General features: G+C 42.4%; 3 protein-coding genes across 3 annotated transcripts in view; all 3 read right to left on the reverse strand.

Moving 5' to 3' along the window:
* Positions 1–10,518, reverse strand: part of LOC114545284 (kinesin-like protein KIF1C) — a 53,252-nt gene extending 42,734 nt beyond the window's left edge. Inside the window, 2 exon segments of the mRNA XM_028563580.1 lie at positions 9,787–9,939; positions 10,121–10,518. The gene's annotated coding sequence lies outside the window, so the exon portion shown is untranslated.
* The window catches only part of LOC114546120 (low affinity immunoglobulin gamma Fc region receptor II-like), a 1,096,214-nt gene that overhangs the window by 544,183 nt on the left and 532,031 nt on the right, over positions 1–20,000 (reverse strand). The window lies entirely within an intron of this gene.
* LOC114546142 (cysteinyl leukotriene receptor 1) overlaps positions 18,407–20,000 on the reverse strand; it is a 14,830-nt gene continuing 13,236 nt past the window's right edge. Inside the window, exon 4 of the mRNA XM_028564810.1 lies at positions 18,407–19,173. Coding sequence (XP_028420611.1) covers positions 18,679–19,173 — 495 coding nt within the window. The 3' untranslated portion in view covers positions 18,407–18,678. The remainder of the gene's footprint in view (positions 19,174–20,000) is intronic.

Consider the following 20,000-nt stretch of genomic DNA (forward strand, 5'->3'; position numbering starts at 1 on the left):
GAGCCAGCATATTTCCACCAGACTCCATGTAAATAATCAGGACTTTTAGCGTGTATAGAGCCAGCATATTTCCACCAGACTCCATGTAAATAATCAGGACTTTTAGCGTGTATAGAGCCAACATATTTTCACATGTAAATCGGTAAACTAAGTGTTTATTTCAACCAAAACTAGAGTTGTGATGGTTGGCGAAGTGGAAAGACGACCCAAAACGGCTTTTAATAGTTTTATTTTGATTCTGTCGACTTCGAATGAAGTGTGATTTACGATGCTAAAATCAGTGTTTATTTACATGGAGTCTGGTGGGTTTAACGATCGCAATTTCGTGGATGTTTTTACGTTTAAAAAAGGATCATAACCTTTAACAGAAAGGTCGATCTCCTTAGAAACCCTTTCCATAATGTTGTCAGACACTTGGAATATTAATCTGAGCCTGTCAGCGGCAAAGACAGCACTTTTGTGAACGTAAATACAAGCTGCACAATTGTCCAATTAACTTACATTGTAGCTTGTTTCTCTTAATACTGGACCAACAGTCACTTACACACACAAACAGGTTGTTTGGTGTTTTCTCTGTGTATTTAACTTCAATAAATGCAACACTTTTACAAAAGTGAATGAGGAATTGTGTTAAAATAATCCTGATTTCATTGTTCACCCCCAAAGAAAATTGTGATTATGATTCATCTTAGATATTTATGGGAGTTTCTCTGTTGAGTCTTAACGCAGCTACTGTGTTAAAGTACAACCAGGTAACAACACATAGCAGCAACACACACACACGTGTGCTTTGTGTGTGTGTTTGCTCTGTCAACACAGCAAACTGACAAGATGGAGGACACAGAAACTGGATTATTGGGTTTACTGTGTGTGTGTTTTTCTAAGTGAACAAGCTGTGTGTTATACCACGGGCAGAAATGCTGACAACACACACACACACACACACACACACACACACACACACACACACACACACACACACACACACACACACACACACACACACACACACACACACACACACACACACACACACACACACACACACACACACACACACACACACACACACACAATGTGGTGAAACAGGCTCTGCTATCTGCTGTTAGACAAACACAGACAGACAGAGATACAGACAGACAGAGAGAGAGACACAGAGAGACAGACAGACAGAGAGAGATACAGACAGACAGAGAGAGAGAGAGAGAGAGACACAGAGAGACAGACAGACAGACAGAGATACAGACAGACAGAGAGAGAGACACAGAGAGACAGACAGACAGACAGAGATACAGACAGACAGTTTTTCCAGCTTGACAACAGTAATTCCAGTAAGTCATCTCTGTGGTTTCCTTTAACACCAGCTGCTGCTCTCTGATCTCAGCACAGGAAGTACTCGGATACTTTACTGCAGTAAAAGTACTGATACACACTGTGAAAATACTCCACTGCAAGTTAAAGTCCTGCATTTAAAACCTGATACGTGTTACCACCAACATGTTGTTCAACTTTACTCGACTTATTGTCCATGAATTCTTAAAACTTGTTTCTTAAAATGTTTACAGTTTTGGTTGTTTAAAATTAGTTTTTGGACATTTTGGGTCTTTGATTGGACAGGACAGAGGGGACCTGGGCCGCAGCGGAAAAGACTCAGCCTCTGGACATGGTTTCTTGAAATATTACAACTTTTTTAGGACTTCATTTCTTGAAATATTACACCTTTTTTCTAGAAATATTACAACTTTTTTTAGGACTTGTTTTCTTGAAATATTACACCTTTTTTAGGAGGTTTTTTTCTTGAAAAATTACACATTTTTTCTTGAAATATTACACATTTTTCCTTGAAATATTACACATTTTTTAGGAGTTTTTTTTCTTGAAATATTACACATTTTTTCTTGAAATATTACACTTTTTTAGGAGTTTTTTTCTTGAAATATTACACATTTTTTTCTTGAAATATTACACTTTTTTAGGAGTTTTTTTCTTGAAATATTAAACCTTTTTTAGGAGTTTTTTTCTTGAAATATTACACATTTTTTCTTGAAATATTACACCTTTTTTAGGAGTTTTTTCTTGAAATATTACACAATTTTTAGGAGTTTTTTTCTTGAAATATTACACGTTTTTTACGAGTTTTTTTCTTGAAATATTACACATTTTTTAGGAGTTTTTTCTTGAAATATTACAACTTTTTTAGGAGTTTTTTCTTGAAATATTACACCATTTTTAGGAGTTTTTTTCTTGAAATATTACACCTTTTTTAGGACTTTTTTCTTGAAATATTACAACTTTTTTTCTTGAAATATTACAACTGTTTTAGGATTTTCTTTCTTGATAACGGTCATCTGAAAAGTGACGAAAGCTGTCAGACAAGTGCAGCGGAGTAAGAAGCAGAACACTGAAATACTAAGTACATCAAGTTCTGCGGTGTTTTGAGCCCCCAGCATCGTCTTCCAGGCAGCACTGGCTGGAAGGCACTAGGATTAGGCAATGGTTATGGTTATGGTGAATAAATCACACAGGTCCCGTTTACACGAATACGCTCGTGGGTGAAAACGCAAACAATATTTTATCAGATGTGCCTTTCGTTTAGACGCCGACGGCATTTGTTTGTGCGTTAGTGTGTGTTTGCGCTGCATGTGTGTGTGCGTGTGTGTGTCTGTGTTGTTTGGAGCAGTAACTCCACCTCCTCGTCTGTCCAGACCAAATTGTCAGCTTAAGTTGTTGGCTTAGCGCTACAAAGTAGAGGAGAGGGAGAGAAGTAGAAGTAATGTTGGGTCACATTTCACACACATTTTGCGTAACCACACGCACGCAGACCGCCCACCCACCCAAAACGCTTGTCTAAACACGAAATAAAAGTGAGAACGCAACGCCACTTTTTGTGTTTTCTCTTCAGATCGTTTCAGTCTAAACATAGCCTAAAAAAAACTCCTTAAAAATGGGTTACATGAAAGCTTTTTAAAAGAAAGCCAGATATTAAAGATAGGTTAAAAGAACCTATCCCAATCTATCTCCACATTACAAAAGGGACTTAAAACATTTAAAAAGTCCTTTATGTTTATGTGTGTGTGTGTGTGTATATTTTTTCCTTTTTAATTGTTTTTTATTATTTTTTTCCTCCTTTATTATTTATTTTTTTCTTTTAATTTTTTCTCTCTCTTTAATTTTTTGGGGTAAGGATAGTCGTGCGCTACCTGAATTCATTTTGGTGTGGATGGTGGTTTATTTCCTTCCTGTTCTGTTATTTTTGTGAACACAGAGAGCATTTGTATGTTGGTTATGTTCTATTTCGATAAAATCAATAAAATCTATTTATAAAAATAAAAAAATAAAAAGTCTAAAATACTTTCTGAATGACTTGCCCTTGAAGCAAAAAAAATACACATACCATTAAAAATGAGTAATAAGTGCCTTGAAGTCAACGCTGTCACCATTGAGTGAGTTCTGCAGCCTCTTTTTAGGATTTCTTAGTGGATTTAAAGCTGTGTTAATCAGAGATAATGATATTCTGCTGACTGTTTGTAGACACAGGAGCTTGTTATCACTTCTGATTGGCCGGTTATTGATCAGAGGATCATGTGATCGCTGCCCTGATGTGATTACAGTCATGTGGATACAGAGTCAGTTCCCATGTGGAGGCCTCTCCGGAGGAATGTGATAATGAATGGTCTTCATAGCGCACACGCACGCACGCACGCACACGCACGCACACACACACACACACACACACACACACACACACACACACACACACACACACACACACACACACACACACACACACACACACACACACACACACACACACACACACACACACACACACACACACACACACACACACACACACACACACACACACACACACACACACACACAGCTAAAGATAGCCATCAGCTCGACCCGACGCCCAGTTTGTACAGAACATTTTACTCTCCGACACTGTTTGAGTTTGAACGTCCTGTTCACACAACAATGAACACGTGATGCCTTCACATGCAGTGGGAAATATCCACGTCGCACACAACACATGTATAATGTGTGCGTGTGTGTCTGTCTGTGTGTGTCTGTCTGTGCGTGTGTGTAAAACACATGTATATCAGTGTGTGCGTGTCTCTGTGTGTGCGTCTGTGTGTGTGTGTGTGTGTGTGTGTGTGTGTGTGTAAAACACATGTATATCAGTGTGCGTGTGTGTGTGTGTGTGTGTGTTAGGGCTGTAGCGATACACTAATCTCACGATACGATACACAGCTCACGATACGATATATATATCACGATATTCACCCGACGATACGATTCGATTTCGATATAATTCGATACACTTACATAATTTTCTGAAAGATTTAAAGGGGACCGAGTGATTTTGGTGACATCTCGTGAGTGTTCAATTTACTTGGATTTAATTAATTGAACTGAAAACATCAATTACACGTTATACGTCTCTGACTGGACAGAGAGTCTACAGCAGGGACCATCAACTACATTTTTTTCAGAATTTTTCTAACCACAGTTAGGCGGCCGGACTTTCAAATAAAATAAAATGAATTTATACCTAATACGCCTATTCTTTTTCACTTTCTTACTGAATTAATGCTATTTTTTAAATTTTTTTTTTTTACATATATTAGTGTGAGCAAACTCCTAAAAAACATGGAAACTCCCTAATGATAACTGGCTCTTTAACTAGAAAAAGGTCTCAGACTAGGAGGCAGTTCACTGAGGAGTGATGGTTAAAGTCTGTCGTTATGGAAACATTATTGTAGTATGCAGCATCCTGATTGGTGGAAAATGCTTGCAGAAAGAGAGTTCATCTGCCCCAGCCGCCGTTGGTAACTCTGTATCGTTCCCAGTCAGGTGCTGCGTGTTTTAACCTTTAACACACACACACACACACACTCGGCTCGTGCTGTGTGTTCGTGTTTTAACGCACACACACACATCTCGGCTCGTGCTGTGTGTGTGTGTGTTTTAACACACACACACACACACACACACACACACACACACACACACACACACACACACACACACACACACACACACACACACACACACACACACACACACACACACACACACACACACACACACACACACACACACACACACCTCGGCCCATGCTGTGTGTGTGTGTTTTAACGCGCACACATCTCGGCCCATGCTGTGTGTGTGTGTTTTAACGCACACACATCTCGGCCCATGCTGTGTGTGTGTGTTTTAACGCACACACATCTCGGCCCATGCTGTGTGTGTGGAGCTCGGTCATCGCTGTCCAGAATCCCGTCGTGTGAATAGAGATGTAAATACAGGCGGCTGGTTTTTGCTCTAAATGCTTGAAATGATAAATAACAGAACGCATTTTTTGCTCTTTACCTTTTGCGAGTTCGTGATTATTCTGCGGGCCGGACTAAAAGCTTTGGCGGCGAGTTGACGTTGGCTGCTCTACAGCGACAATAGCGGCTGGCGGACCAAATCGCTCTTCCTGAACGGGGGTAAACACGGAGGATTTGAATGGGACTCATGCATCGATACTCGCAGCTTAAAAATCTATACTTTCTTGGGGAATAAAATATCGATTTATATCGCAGAGTCGATAAAATTGCTCAGCCTTAGTGTGTGTGTGTCTGTGTCTCTGTGTGTGTCTCTGTGTGTGTGTCTGTGTGCCTCTGTGGGTGTGTGTGTGTCTCTGTGTGTCTCTGTATGTGTGTGTCTCTGTGTGTGTCAGTGTGTGTCTCCATGTGTGTATGTCTCTATATGTGTTTCTGTGTGTGTGTGTCTCTGTTTCATTGTGTGTGTCTCTGTGTGTGTCTGTGTGTGTGTGTCAGTGTGTGTCTCCATGTGTGTATGTCTCTATATGTGTTTCTGTGTGTGTGTGTGTGTGTGTGTGTCTCTGTTTCATTGTGTGTGTCTCTGTGTGTGTCTCTGTGTGTGTATGTGTCTGTGTTTCAGTGTGTGTGTCTCTGTGTGTCTGCATGTGTGTGTCAGTGTGTGTGTGTGTGTGTGTCTCCATGTGTGTATGTCTCTATATGTGTTTCTGTGTGTGTGTGTCTCTGTTTCATTGTGTGTGTCTCTGTGTGTGTCTGTGTGTGTATGTGTCTGTGTTTCAGTGTGTGTGTCTCTGTGTGTCTGCATGTGTGTGTCAGTGTGTGTGTGTGTGTGTGTGTGTCTCTCCATGTGTTTCTGTGTGTGTGTGTGTCTCTGTGTTTCATTGTGTGTGTTTCAGTATGTGTGTGTCTCTGTGTGTGTATGTCTGTCTCTCTGCTGGCTGTGTGTCTGAATGTGTTGACGTGAAGTTAATTTGACCTTTTCTAACAGGAAGTTTGATTCATGCAGAATGGGAAACTGTTAAAAACACATTTACTGGATCATTTGCGGTTTTAGTTTTTCCCTTTTGTTTAAGGTTTCTATGAGTGGAAGGTGAGACCTTAAACTACACACTAATTTCTCATTGAGTCAAGTGATTGTTCAGTTCATGAAACGTTGGAAAATAGTGACAAAAAATAAGTTCAGGGTGGCGTCTTCAAATCGATTAGTGCAACCACCAGTCTAAAACTTCAAAGATATTCAGTTTACAGTCGTATAAAGCATCTTTTGTTGGGCTCCATACATGACTGGACTTTTAAATCAATTATGAAATTAATAATAAGTAATGAGATTAATTTGTTCCATCAATCAGCTGTAATTTCACTGGTTCACCTGTTTGGATCCTCTCTCCGTGGCAGATTACTGGAGTCTGGTATCATACTTTGTTATAAATTATAGCAGGATTATATAGATTAGCAACACACACACATACACACACAAAGGCAGACACACACACAAACACAGAGACACAGAGACACACAGAGAGAGACACACACACAGAGAGAGACACACACACACAGAGAGAGATACACACACACACACACACACACAGAGAGACACAGACAGACACACACAAACACAGAGACACACAGAGAGAGAGACACACACAGACATACACACACAGAGAGAGAGAGACACACACACAGGCAGACACACAAAAAGAGAGAGACACAGACAGACACACACAGACAGAGACACACAGAGAGACCCACACAGGCAGACACACAAAAAGAGAGAGAGACACCCACCACACACACACACACACACACACACACACACACACAGAGAAAGACACCCACACACACACACACAGACAGAGAGAGAGACACACACACACATACACACAGAGAGACACAGACAGACACACACAAACACAGAGACACAGAGAGAGAGAGAGACACACACACACAGACAGACACACAAAAAGAGAGAGAGAGAGAGACGGACACACACAGAGACACACACAGACTGATGTCAACAACAATTAAAAAACCAGTATTAAGCGAGACAGAAGAAGCTGCAATGTAACAACTAGGAGCACAAAAAACAAAAAGCATGGCATCCAGCAGGTTGAAAAAAAACTAAAACAAGGGTGGGCTAGCTGAGCTAAACAGGGTTCATACGCATTTTAACCATTACTTTTCCGTGACTTTTTGGCAAATTTCCATGACTGTGTTCCTGAAAATGTCAGTCGACATTATCCAATAAGAATACCAATCAGAGTTAAAGTTGACCCTCAGAGGTTTAACTATAAAGTTAATGATAATGTCTGTGGTTCAAAGTGGGATTCTTAATATCGCTCCCCGAATACAACGCTGAGGTTAAGTCAACGTGAAAATACATTTATTAATTACATATTATTATTAATCATATATTATTATTAATCACATATTATTATGCTGTGTTAAAAAACAATTCCATGACTTTTCCAAAACTTTCTGGAGATCTTTTAATGTTTCCAAAACCTTTCCAGGCCTGGAATTTGCATTTTTCAAATTCCATAACTTTTCCAGGTTTTTTCAAAACATATGAAGCCTGGAGAGTGTGGGTCTCTGTGTGCGTCTCTGTGTCTGTATATGTGTGTGTGTGTGTGTGTGTGTGTGAGTGAGTTTGTGTCTGTGTGTCTGTGTGTGTGAGGGAGTTTGTGTGTCTCTCTGTGTGTGTGTGTCTCTGTGTGTGATATCTGACCCTGGTTCTGGCTAAATGCTAACTGGTGTTTCCATAGAGAACCACTAGCCTGAGCGCTAACGGATGAATCTGCAAAGAGACTTTCTGCCAGATGGGAGGTCTGGATTCTCTCTCTCTCTCTCTCTCTCTCCGAGTGTGTGACAAAGGCCACGGTTTGTTTACGTCTGTCCCTAAAGCTTCTCCTTCACGGTGACGTCACGCAGGACGGAGAGCTCCGATTGGTCGGACACAAACGTGACGAGAATCTGTGACCCTGTGATGACCTCGATCTGAGAGAGACAAGGAGTGTCGGCTCTGTGTGTGTGTGTGTGTGTGTGTGTGTGGCCTCATAACATCAGAGCAGAATCCAAACAACATGCAGCTATAAATACACACACACACACACACACACACACACACACACACACACACACACACACAAAGAGAGAGAGACACACACACACAAAGAGAGAGACACACACACAAACACACAGAGAGACACACACACACAAAGAGACACACCTATGCAAACACAGAAACACACACAGAGAGAGAGACACAGAGAGAGAGAGACACACACACACACACACACACACACACACACACAGAGAGACACACACACACACACAGATAGTTGAGATGCCAGCTGAGTGCTGCGTTAGCCACACAGGCTAACTTTAGCTCCAGCGAGAGACCAACAGTGTGCAGAGGTGAGTCTCAGTCGCCTCTCAAAGTTTGATCAGTCGGTCCAACAGAAACATCACGCAGCAGCACACACACACACACACACACACACACACACACACACACACACACACACACACACACACACACACACACACTTTGTTTACTTTTCTGTGACATTGTGACACTGTGATATCATGATCTCTGACGTCCATCCAGAATCAGAAGAATCAAAGATCATATGTTGGTAGATTTGTAGTTTGGGGGAAACGGAGTCTTACAATTTGGACTAAAGTCTTAAAGCTCATACTTTGTTATAAACTATAGTAGTACTGTATAGATGAGCAATACACACACACAAACACACACACACTAAGACACAAACACACACAAAGACAGAAACACACACACACACACACAGACCAAGACACAAACAGACAGACACACACCAAGACACAAACACACACAAACACACACACAGACACACACCGAGACACAAAACACAGACACACACCGAGACACAAAACACAGAGACACACACACAGACACACACACCGAGACACAAACAGACACAAGACACACACAGAGACACACACACAGACACGCACACACACAGAGAGACATAAACAGACACACACACAGAGACACACACACACAATGCTTTAAGTGCTTTAAAAGTGTAAATAAATACAAACCGTGACTACACTACTATCTTAAACAAAATCCCGCTCTTGAAAACTAAAATAAACTTATCAAAACTGTAAGTATACAAAAACTGACCGATGTACTGGCCCTTTAAGAAGGTATCTGAACAGGTAGACACTACTGGGTGAGATACACACACACACACACACACACACACACACACACACACACACACACACACACCTCGTGAAGGAAATCAAGTCATTTTGAGACAAAAAACAAACAACACAAGCTAGAAACTACGATCACTTTTTGGCAAGTGCAAAATGGTACAGGGTCGGTTGTAATCGCCGAAGGCGATCACTTTTCGGCAACACGGCTCATTAAACACTGATGAAACCGTAGAGAGATATGACTCACCTCTACCGGACCGGAGGAAACGGGGCAAGGCTCGTGGAAGCCACGCGCTGATATCCGTTTACAAAACCCTCATCTCCGGTCAGAAACAGACAAGACAGCGGGGCAGCAGAAGAGATGGGGGACAACAGCCGTTGGTCCGGGTACTTTCTGGGCCTGTCGGTACTGGGACACACACACACACACACACACACACACACACACACACACACACACACACACACACACACACACACACACACACACACACACGGTCAGAGTCAGAAAGTTGGGTGGGGGCGCTGCTGTGTCACACACACACACACACGCGCGATAAAAGAAAAGTTAAAACACTCACTTAACGGTGATTACTCCGGTAGATTCTCAACGTTTTTCGGGGCTGACGTCACCGTCCGGCGGACTCGGCCGTTTGTAGCCGTTGGAAAGATGACCCACTCGAAGTCAAGGAAAGTTTGAGGCCCGCTTGCTGGGGCGGCGAATCACGGCCGGGTCCGTCGCTTAAAACTCGGTTTAAGCTAGTTTGTCGGGCCCCGGTGGCCGGTTCTTCTGCGGCTGTTCGAGGGTTAGGGGGAGTTCAACGGTTAGCCGGCTGTAACCGCGAAGTTTTAACGGAAAATGTAGTTTTTTTTAAGCGAGAAAAAGGAAGGAGAGGGGAGAGAGGCTGGCCGGTGGCCTGGCCGCGCGGCGGGTGTGCGCGTGTGAAATGTGAACGCGCGCGCGTCCCCGTGACGGAGGAGTGCAGGATCCAGAGGAGAGAGAGAGAGCCAGCCAGTCACAGCCGGCAGCCCCAGGGCTCGCGCCGCTACGCTCCGCCCAGCCCCGCTGCGTGGCCGAGAATCTGACAGAGGTCTCACTCTGACTGATATTTACTGACCGAAACTCATACAGACACATATACTAATATACACACACACACACACACACACACAGAGACACATACATACAGAGAGAGAGAGAGAGAGAGACAGACACACACACACATAGTGACACACACACACATAGAGACACACAGACACATAGAGAGAGATACACACACATACACACAGAGAGAGACACACACACACACACACACACACACAGACACACACACACACACACACACACAGAGAGACACACACATACACAGAGAGAGACACACACAGAGACACACACACACACACACACACACACACACACACACACACACACACACACACACAGAGACACACACACAGAGACACAAACACACAGAGAGAGACACACACACACACACACACACACACAGACACACACACACACACACACACACACACACACACACAGACACACAGGGACAACACTCCAACCAACAGCCAAAAACCCTTTATTTTAGAAATATAAACACAAATCAAAGTAATTAAAAAAAAATCCAAATGATTTTTAAAGAAATTAAAAACAAAAATAAATCGAAATAATTAAAAATATTGTTTTTATTTTTTTAAATAATTCGAAATAATACAGATTAATTAAAAATATATTTTTCTAAATCGAAATAATGTAAATATAAAAAAATAAATTAAAGTAATTCCAAATTTAAAATTATTCAAAATCAATAAAAATCCAAAAATTAACTGAAATGATTCCAAAATAAATTAACACAAAACAATTAAAAAATAATAAGGAATACAAAAATATATTAAAATCATGAAGAAATGTTGTCATAAATAATATTAAAATCAAAATAATTAGTTAAAAATAATAAAATAATATAAAAGTTTCTTGATGACTTTTTTTATTTTAATTTAAAACCAAACATCATATTTTATTAACTTTTCATATTTTTTGTACGGAGCCCCTAGGGGACATGAGCAAGCTCCGATTAGAAAAGGATAGTGGCTAAAGATGAGTTGGAAATGTTCCTTAAAAGTCAAAATATACCAGACAATATTCATATCAAAACAATATAATGGGGAGCAAAGCAGCAAGACCTATAATATAGTGCTACTAACTAACTGTAGTCATTTCTCTAGTATGGCCCAGGTACATCAATATACAGCTTTTATGTGCTCAAACGAAAGTTTGTGCGTGTGTGTGTGTGTGTGTGTGTGTGTGTGTGTGTGTGTGTGTGTGTGTAAATAAGTTTTCATCACCTCGGTTTCTGTGTTCAGTCAAACATCACGAGTGTCTAAAAAAGTGGAATGGGAGGGTCCAGGAAACACCTGGAAGCCAGGAAACACACACACACACACACACACACACACACACACACACACACACACACACACACGCACGCACACACACACACAGTGACACACACACACAGTGACTCACACACACACACACACAGTGACACACACAGACACACACACAGAGACACAAACACACAGACAGACAGAAACGCACAACACCGCCACACACACACACACACACACACACACACACACACACACACACACAGTGACACATACAGACATGCACACACACTGACAGTCACACACACACAGTGACACACACACACATCACACAGACACAAACACATAGACACACACACTCATACACAGTGACAGACACGCACGCACACAGACACACACACACAGACAGACACAAACACAGACACACACACACACAGACACACACAAAGTGACACACCCAGACACACACACACACACACACACACACACACACAGACACAAACACACAGACAGACAGAAACGCACAACACAGACACACACAGACAGACACACACACACACACACACACAGTGACACACACAGACACGCACACACACTGACAGTCACACACACACACACACAAACACACACACACAGTGACACACACACACACACACAGTTACACAGACACACACACACTTCACACAGACACAAACACACACACACACACACACACACACACACACAGTGACACACACAGACACGCACACACACAGACACGCACACAGAGACACAAACACAGACACACACACACACAGTGACACACACACACACACACAGTTACACAGACACAAACACATAGACACACACACACACACACACAGTGACACACACAGACACACAGACACACACACACACAAACACACACACACAGTGACACACACAGACACGCACACACACAGACACGCACACAGAGACACAAACACACAGACACACACAGAGAGACAGACTGACCTTTGACTTCCTGTGTCTCTCCCTCTGATGTGATGTAATGAACCAAAGTGGCCACAGAGTGGCGCTGTTGCTCAGACATGACTCAGTATGAATGTTATTCAGACTCTTTACAGGTCATTTACCCAAAGCACTCACATACACATTTATTTAAATTATTAAGGTTCACTTTGGTGTTTCCATATTAGATTAGCTTAGAGACAACATATCAGACACAATATACAAGAAATAATAAATAGGAGAGATTACAAGCAACAACAAATATTCAAAAACAAATAAATCTGTTGTTATTCAAGAAAAAAGTAATATTTCAATAAAAAGTTCCAGTTACAACAGAACCAGTTACATTTATTTGATGCACATTTTACATTATTTCCACATAAATAAACATGTAAACAAACAAAAGATTCTTCATGTTTATACTTCATAAAATAATTTACACACAGACACACAGAGACACACACACACACACACAGAGTCACAAACACACTAAATGTCCTGTAGTCCATATCACAACACACACACACACACACACACACACACACACACACACACACACACACACACACACACACATTCAGAGTCACAAACACACTAAATGTCCTGTAGTCCATATCACCACACACACACACACACACACACACACACACACACACACACACACACACACACACACACACACAGAGTCACACACACACTAAATGTTGTGTAGTCCATATCACCACACACACACAAACACACACACACACACACACACACACACACACACAAACACAAAGACTGAGACACACACACACACACACAAAGACTGAGACACACACACACACAGAGACACAAACACTCACAGAGATACACAGACACAAACACACACACACACACACACACACACACACACACACACACACACACACACACACACACTAAATGTCGTGTAGTCCAGTCCATACACACACACACACACACACACACACACACACACACACACACACACACACACACACACACACACACACATTTATTAATAAGGGAAATAATTCCACTAATTAACCCTGACAAGGCACACCTGTGAAGGTAAAACCATTTCAGGTGACTACCTCATGAAGCTCATTGAGAGAACACCAAGGGTTTGCAGAGTTATCAAAAAAAGCAAAGGGTGGCTACTTTGAAGAATCTAAAATATAAGACATGTTTTCAGTTATTTCACACTTTTTTGTTAAGTACATAATTCCATATGTGTTCATTCATAGTTTTGATGCCTTCAGTGAGAATCTACAATGTAAATAGTCATGAAAATAAAAAGGAAACGCATTGAATGAGAAGGTGTGTCCAAACTTTGGGCCTGTACTCTGTGTATAAATGTCGTTTAAAAAAAAAAAAACTGATAATAAATAATTATTGATTTTCAAATACTGCACGTCAATCCAGAAGGAAATACTCTGGAGCCTATATTTTGCCGTCAACACCGCCGACGTCGTCTTTGCTGTAACCAGATCAGTATATATTTCTGTTTATGTGTATCATATGAAGTTTACTACTGCTGCTGTTATTTCATTTTATGAATGGAGAAACATACACGTGTCCAGACAAGGACACATAGCACCGGCAGCAGCAGCGTCAGACACGTTTCTGGTGTGTAAAGACGTAGAAAATGCCACGCAGGAAGCCTAATAGTGCGTTCCCACGGAGATGGGAATGACATCACACCCGAGTTGTGTAACCCTTGTGTTGTCTTCCCTGTCTTTGATGCCTTTTTGTTTGTTTCTTTTGCTTTTTCCAACGTTTTAAATTGTAAAATGTTTCTTCTACACATTTTCAGCGCTAATTAATACAATGTTTAAACAGTGTATTGCATGACATTGCATGTTGGGTTTTTATACACACGATCAGGACCGAAGTACGGCCTGTGGTGTAGTATTGTACAGCATCTGTTGTTTGTGTTTATTTGTTTCTACTATGGCTGCAGCATGGGGTTGAGTGCCCAAGACAAATTCCCCACGTTGTGGGACGATAAAGTTAATCTTGATCTTGATTTAGGGTTAACCCTTGTTGTCAAATTGACCCGTTTTCAATTTTTTGTTTCATATCATTAAAAAAAATGGGACGTAGAAATTAGCGCTGAAAATGTGTAGAAGAAAAATTTAACAATTTAAATCGTTGGAAAAATGCGGAAACAAATTGTGATAAAAGCCTTTTTATCTTTTTTTCAAAGTTGACGGGAAGACAACACAAGGGATATACGTGTGTCATTTACAACAACATGTCCACACAGAGAGAAGTGAGACAGGACTGTGTGTACGACTGATACAGTGAGACTGATATGAGACAGAAGTGCTGATGACCTGTACGTTACTACAGCTCGTCCCTGTGGTCGTTGTGTTTATATAACAGAAAGCCTCCTCAACGAGTCCTCAGCAACATCGGGACCCCCTAGACATATTTTGATATTCACTGTTATCGAGGCAATTCAGTCAGTGACTTAAAAAGTATCAAACTTGATACTCAGCCCACTCAGCAACCCCTAAACCTTCCTCAACAACCCCTAAACTCTCCATAATAACCTCTAGACTCTCCATAATAACCTCTAGACTCTCCATAATAACCCCTAGACTCTCCATAATAACCCCTAGACTCTCCATAATAGCCCCTACTCACTACAGCTTCTCCTAAACTCTCCATAATAACCTCTAGACTCTCCATAATAACCCCTAGACTCTCCATAATAACCCCTAGACTCTCCATAATAGCCCCTACTCACTACAGCTTCTCCTAAACTCTCCATATTAACCCCTAGACTCTCCATAATAACCCCTAAACTCCCCATATTAACCCCTAGACTCTCCATAATAACCCCTAGACTCTCCATAATAACCCCTAGACTCTCCATAATAACCCCTAGACTCTCCATAATAACCCCTAGACTCTCCATAATAGCCCCTACTCACTACAGCTTCTCCTAAACTCTCCATATTAACCCCTAGACTCTCCATAATAACCCCTAAACTCCCCATATTAACCCCTAGACTCTCCATAATAACCCCTAGACTCTCCATAATAACCCCTAGACTCTCCATAATAACCCCTAAACTCTCCATAATAACCCCTAGACTCTCCATAATAACCCCTACTCACTACAGCTTCTCCTAAACTCTCCATATTAACCCCTAGACTCTCCATAATAACCCCTAAACTCCCCATATTAACCCCTAGACTCTCCATAATAACCCCTAAACTCTCCATAATAACCCCTACTATCTACAGCTTCTCCTAAACTCTCCATATTAACCCCTAGACTCTCCATAATAACCCCTAGACTCTCCATAATAACCTGTAGACTCTCCAACTACTCCTAAACTCTCCATAATAACCCCTAGACTCTCCATAATAACCCCTAGACTCTCCATAATAACCCCTAAACTCTCCATAATAACCCCTAGACTCTCCATAATAACCCCATACTCACTACAGCTTCTCCTAAACTCTCCATATTAACCCCTAGACTCTCCATAATAACCCCTAAACTCCCCATATTAACCCCTAGACTCTCCATAATAACCCCTAAACTCTCCATAATAACCCCTACTATCTACAGCTTCTCCTAAACTCTCCATATTAACCCCTAGACTCTCCATAATAACCCCTAGACTCTCCATAATAACCTGTAGACTCTCCAGCTACTCCTAAACTCTCCATAATAACCCCTAGACTCTCCATAATAACCCCTAGACTCTCCATAATAACCCCTAGACTCTCCATAATAACCCCTAAACTCTCCATAATAACCCCTAGACTCTCCATAATAACCCCATACTCACTACAGCTTCTCCTAAACTCTCCATATTAACCCCTAGACTCTCCATAATAACCCCTAAACTCCCCATATTAACCCCTAGACTCTCCATAATAACCCCTAAACTCTCCATAATAACCCCTACTATCTACAGCTTCTCCTAAACTCTCCATATTAACCCCTAGACTCTCCATAATAACCCCTAGACTCTCCATAATAACCTGTAGACTCTCCTAAACTCTCCATAATAACCCCTAGACTCTCCATAATAACCCCTAGACTCTCCATAATAACCTCTAGACTCTCCATAATAACCCCTAGACTCTCCATAATAACCCCTAGACTCTCCATAATAACCTCTAGACTCTCCATAATAACCTCTAGACTCTCCCTAATAACCCCTAGACTCTCCATAATAGCCCCTAGACTCTCCATAATAACCCCTAGACTCTCCCTAATAACCTCTAGACTCTCCATAATAGCCCCTAGACTCTCCATAATAGCCCCTAGACTCTCCATAATAGCCCCTAGACTCTCCATAATTACCCCTAGACTCTCCATAATTACCCCTAGACTCTCCATAATTACCCCTAGACTCTCCATAATTACCCCTAGACTCCTCACTAACTGAAAAAGTAAACAGATAAATATTCATCTTGATTGAAATAAATAAAATGCATCGCCAGAGAGATTAAATCACAGAACACAATAAAAAAAAAGTCTATATAAGAGGAACAATATTCTGCAGCATTGTAACTATTTAACATTTTGTTAAATATCTCACGTACCCCCTGCAGTCCTCCAGAGTACCCCTAGGGGTACAAGTACCCCCATTTGAGAGACACTGGTCTAGACCTACTCTATCTGTAAAGTGTCCTGAGATAACTCTTGTTATGATTGGATACTATAAATAAAATTGAAATGGATTAAATGATCCCAGAAGTGGCGACTATAGACGTCCTAAACCTAGATTCAAACCTTTTCGAGTTTGATAAAAGCAACATTGTACACATTTATGAGGTGTGTTTGTGTGTGTTGGGAGAGGTAAGGATTTTGATTGCATAGCTTTGTTGGTGTGGGGTGGTTGGTTTTAGGAAGGGGGAACAATTGAGCACATGATAATTTTAATTGTAAATATATTTACAATTAAATTTGGTTATAAATTTGTACATTTTAATGTTTTGTAATTTGACTTGCATGGAATTTGTATTGTGTTAATGACCTGTTAAGGGACTACGGGCGGAAAAAACACTTGTGCTACAACGTGGCACAATGCATCTCTCCTTGTTCTTATACAAGGTTAATGTTAACTTGGACCAGGTTGTGGACCAGGTTGTGGAGCAGGAGGTGGACCAGGTTGTGGAGCAGGAGGTGGACCAGGTTGTGGACCAGGTTGTGGAGCAGGAGGTGGACCAGGTTGTGGACCAGGTGGTGGACCATGAGGTGGACCAGGTGGTGGACCATGAGGTGGACCAGGTTGTGGAGCAGGAGGTGGACCAGGTTGTGGAGCAGGAGGTGGAGCAGGTGGTGGACCATGAGGTGGACCATGTTCTGGACCAGGAGGTGGACCAGGAGGTGGACCAGGAGGTGGACCAGGTTGTGGAGCAGGAGGTGTGTGTGTGTGAGTCTGTGTGTCCACAACCTGGTCCACCTCCTGGTCCACAACCTTGTTGTCCCCCCGTTTAAATAAAATGAATCTGAATCTGAACCAATCAGGAGCTAATTGGGTGTCAGGTGGTGTTCTGTCTCTTCATGGCGACTTTGCTCCTCCATTGGCTGGACCAGGTTGTGGACCAGGAGGTGGACCAGGTTGTGGAGCAGGAGGTGGACCAGGTTGTGGAGCAGGTTGTGGACCAGGTGTGTGTGTGTTAGTGTGTGTGTCCACCTCCTGATCCACAACCTTGTTGTCCCCCAGTTTAAATAAAACAAATCTGAATCTGAACCAATCAGGAACGAGCTACCTGGGTGTCAGGTGGTGTTCCGTCTCTTCATGGCGACTTTGCTCCCCCGTTGGCTGGACATCAGCGAGGACCGAGCGTCCCTCATGTTGTCCCTGAAGGTGCGGGTGGAGTAGTAGTACAGCAGCGGGTTGACCACGCTGTTGGACGCCGCGAGACACAGCGTGACCACCACGGCGCGCTGCAGCGCCACGGTGGCCGCGCAGCTCCAGCCGTCGCACACGGCGTGCAGGTGCAGCGACCGGATCACGTGGTAGGGCAGGAAGCACAGCAGGAAGGTCGCGGTCACCATGGAGACCAGGTGCACCGAGCGGCGCCGGTTGCGGCGGCGAGCGGCGCCGGCGCTGGAAAGAGCGCCGCCGCTGCCGCCGCAACCGGCGCCGCCACCGTGGAAGGCGGAGTCGGCCGTGAGGCGGCGGACGAGTCGGCTGTAGCAGACGATGATGGTGAGGAACGGGAGGAGGAAGCCGAGCGCCAACGCCACGTAGTTCAGGATCAGGACGGGCTGGACGGCTCCCGAGGAAATGAGGACGGGCAGAGAGAGGACAGGGAGACAGAGAGACAGAGAGAGAGACAGAGAGAGAGACAGAGAGAGAGAGACAGGGAGACAGAGAGACAGAGAGAGGAAACAGAGAGAGAGACCCTGAGAGACAGAGAGAGAGACACAGAGAGAGAGACAGGGAGACAGAGAGAGAGAGAGAGAGAGAGAGAGAGAGAGAGAGAGAGAGAGAGAGAGACAGAGGAGAGAGAGAGAGAGAGAGAGAGAGAGAGAGAGAGAGAGAGAGAGAAAAGAGAGAGAGAGAGAGAGAGAGAGAGAGAGAGAGGGAGAGAGACAGAGAGAGAGAGGAGAGAGAGAGAGAGAGACAGAGGGAGAGAGAGAGAGGGACAAAGAGAGACAGGAGAAAACAGAGAGAGACAGAGAAAAAGATGTGACAGAGAAAAAGTGGGTAAAAAGGGAGAGACAGAGTTTTTATATTAGAAAAATGGTAATGAAATAAGTGATGCAAAATGTAAAAATGAAATACAATTTTGAAAAGAACCCCCCTCCCCGGGAGAAAACGTAAAAAATCAAAAAAGCGTCCAAAAGATGTGACAAAAAAGTGGGTAAAAAAACGACAAATTGTCAGATAAAGCAATATCAATTTTGAAAAGAAGTGACGAAAACGCCTGGAAAAAAGCAGTTAAAACATTGAGATATAGGGACAATAAAAGTGTTTGTTTTCGCTGTTAACGGAGAGACAACACGGCAGTAAACATCTTGTTGAAAGATTTAAAGACAAGTTTGAAAGATGAAGTATCCAAATGTCTCTGTTTTAAGGGCTCGGAAACATC

This window comes from Perca flavescens, chromosome 19 (assembly GCF_004354835.1).
Source record: "Perca flavescens isolate YP-PL-M2 chromosome 19, PFLA_1.0, whole genome shotgun sequence".
Taxonomy (NCBI): Eukaryota; Metazoa; Chordata; class Actinopteri; order Perciformes; family Percidae; genus Perca; species Perca flavescens.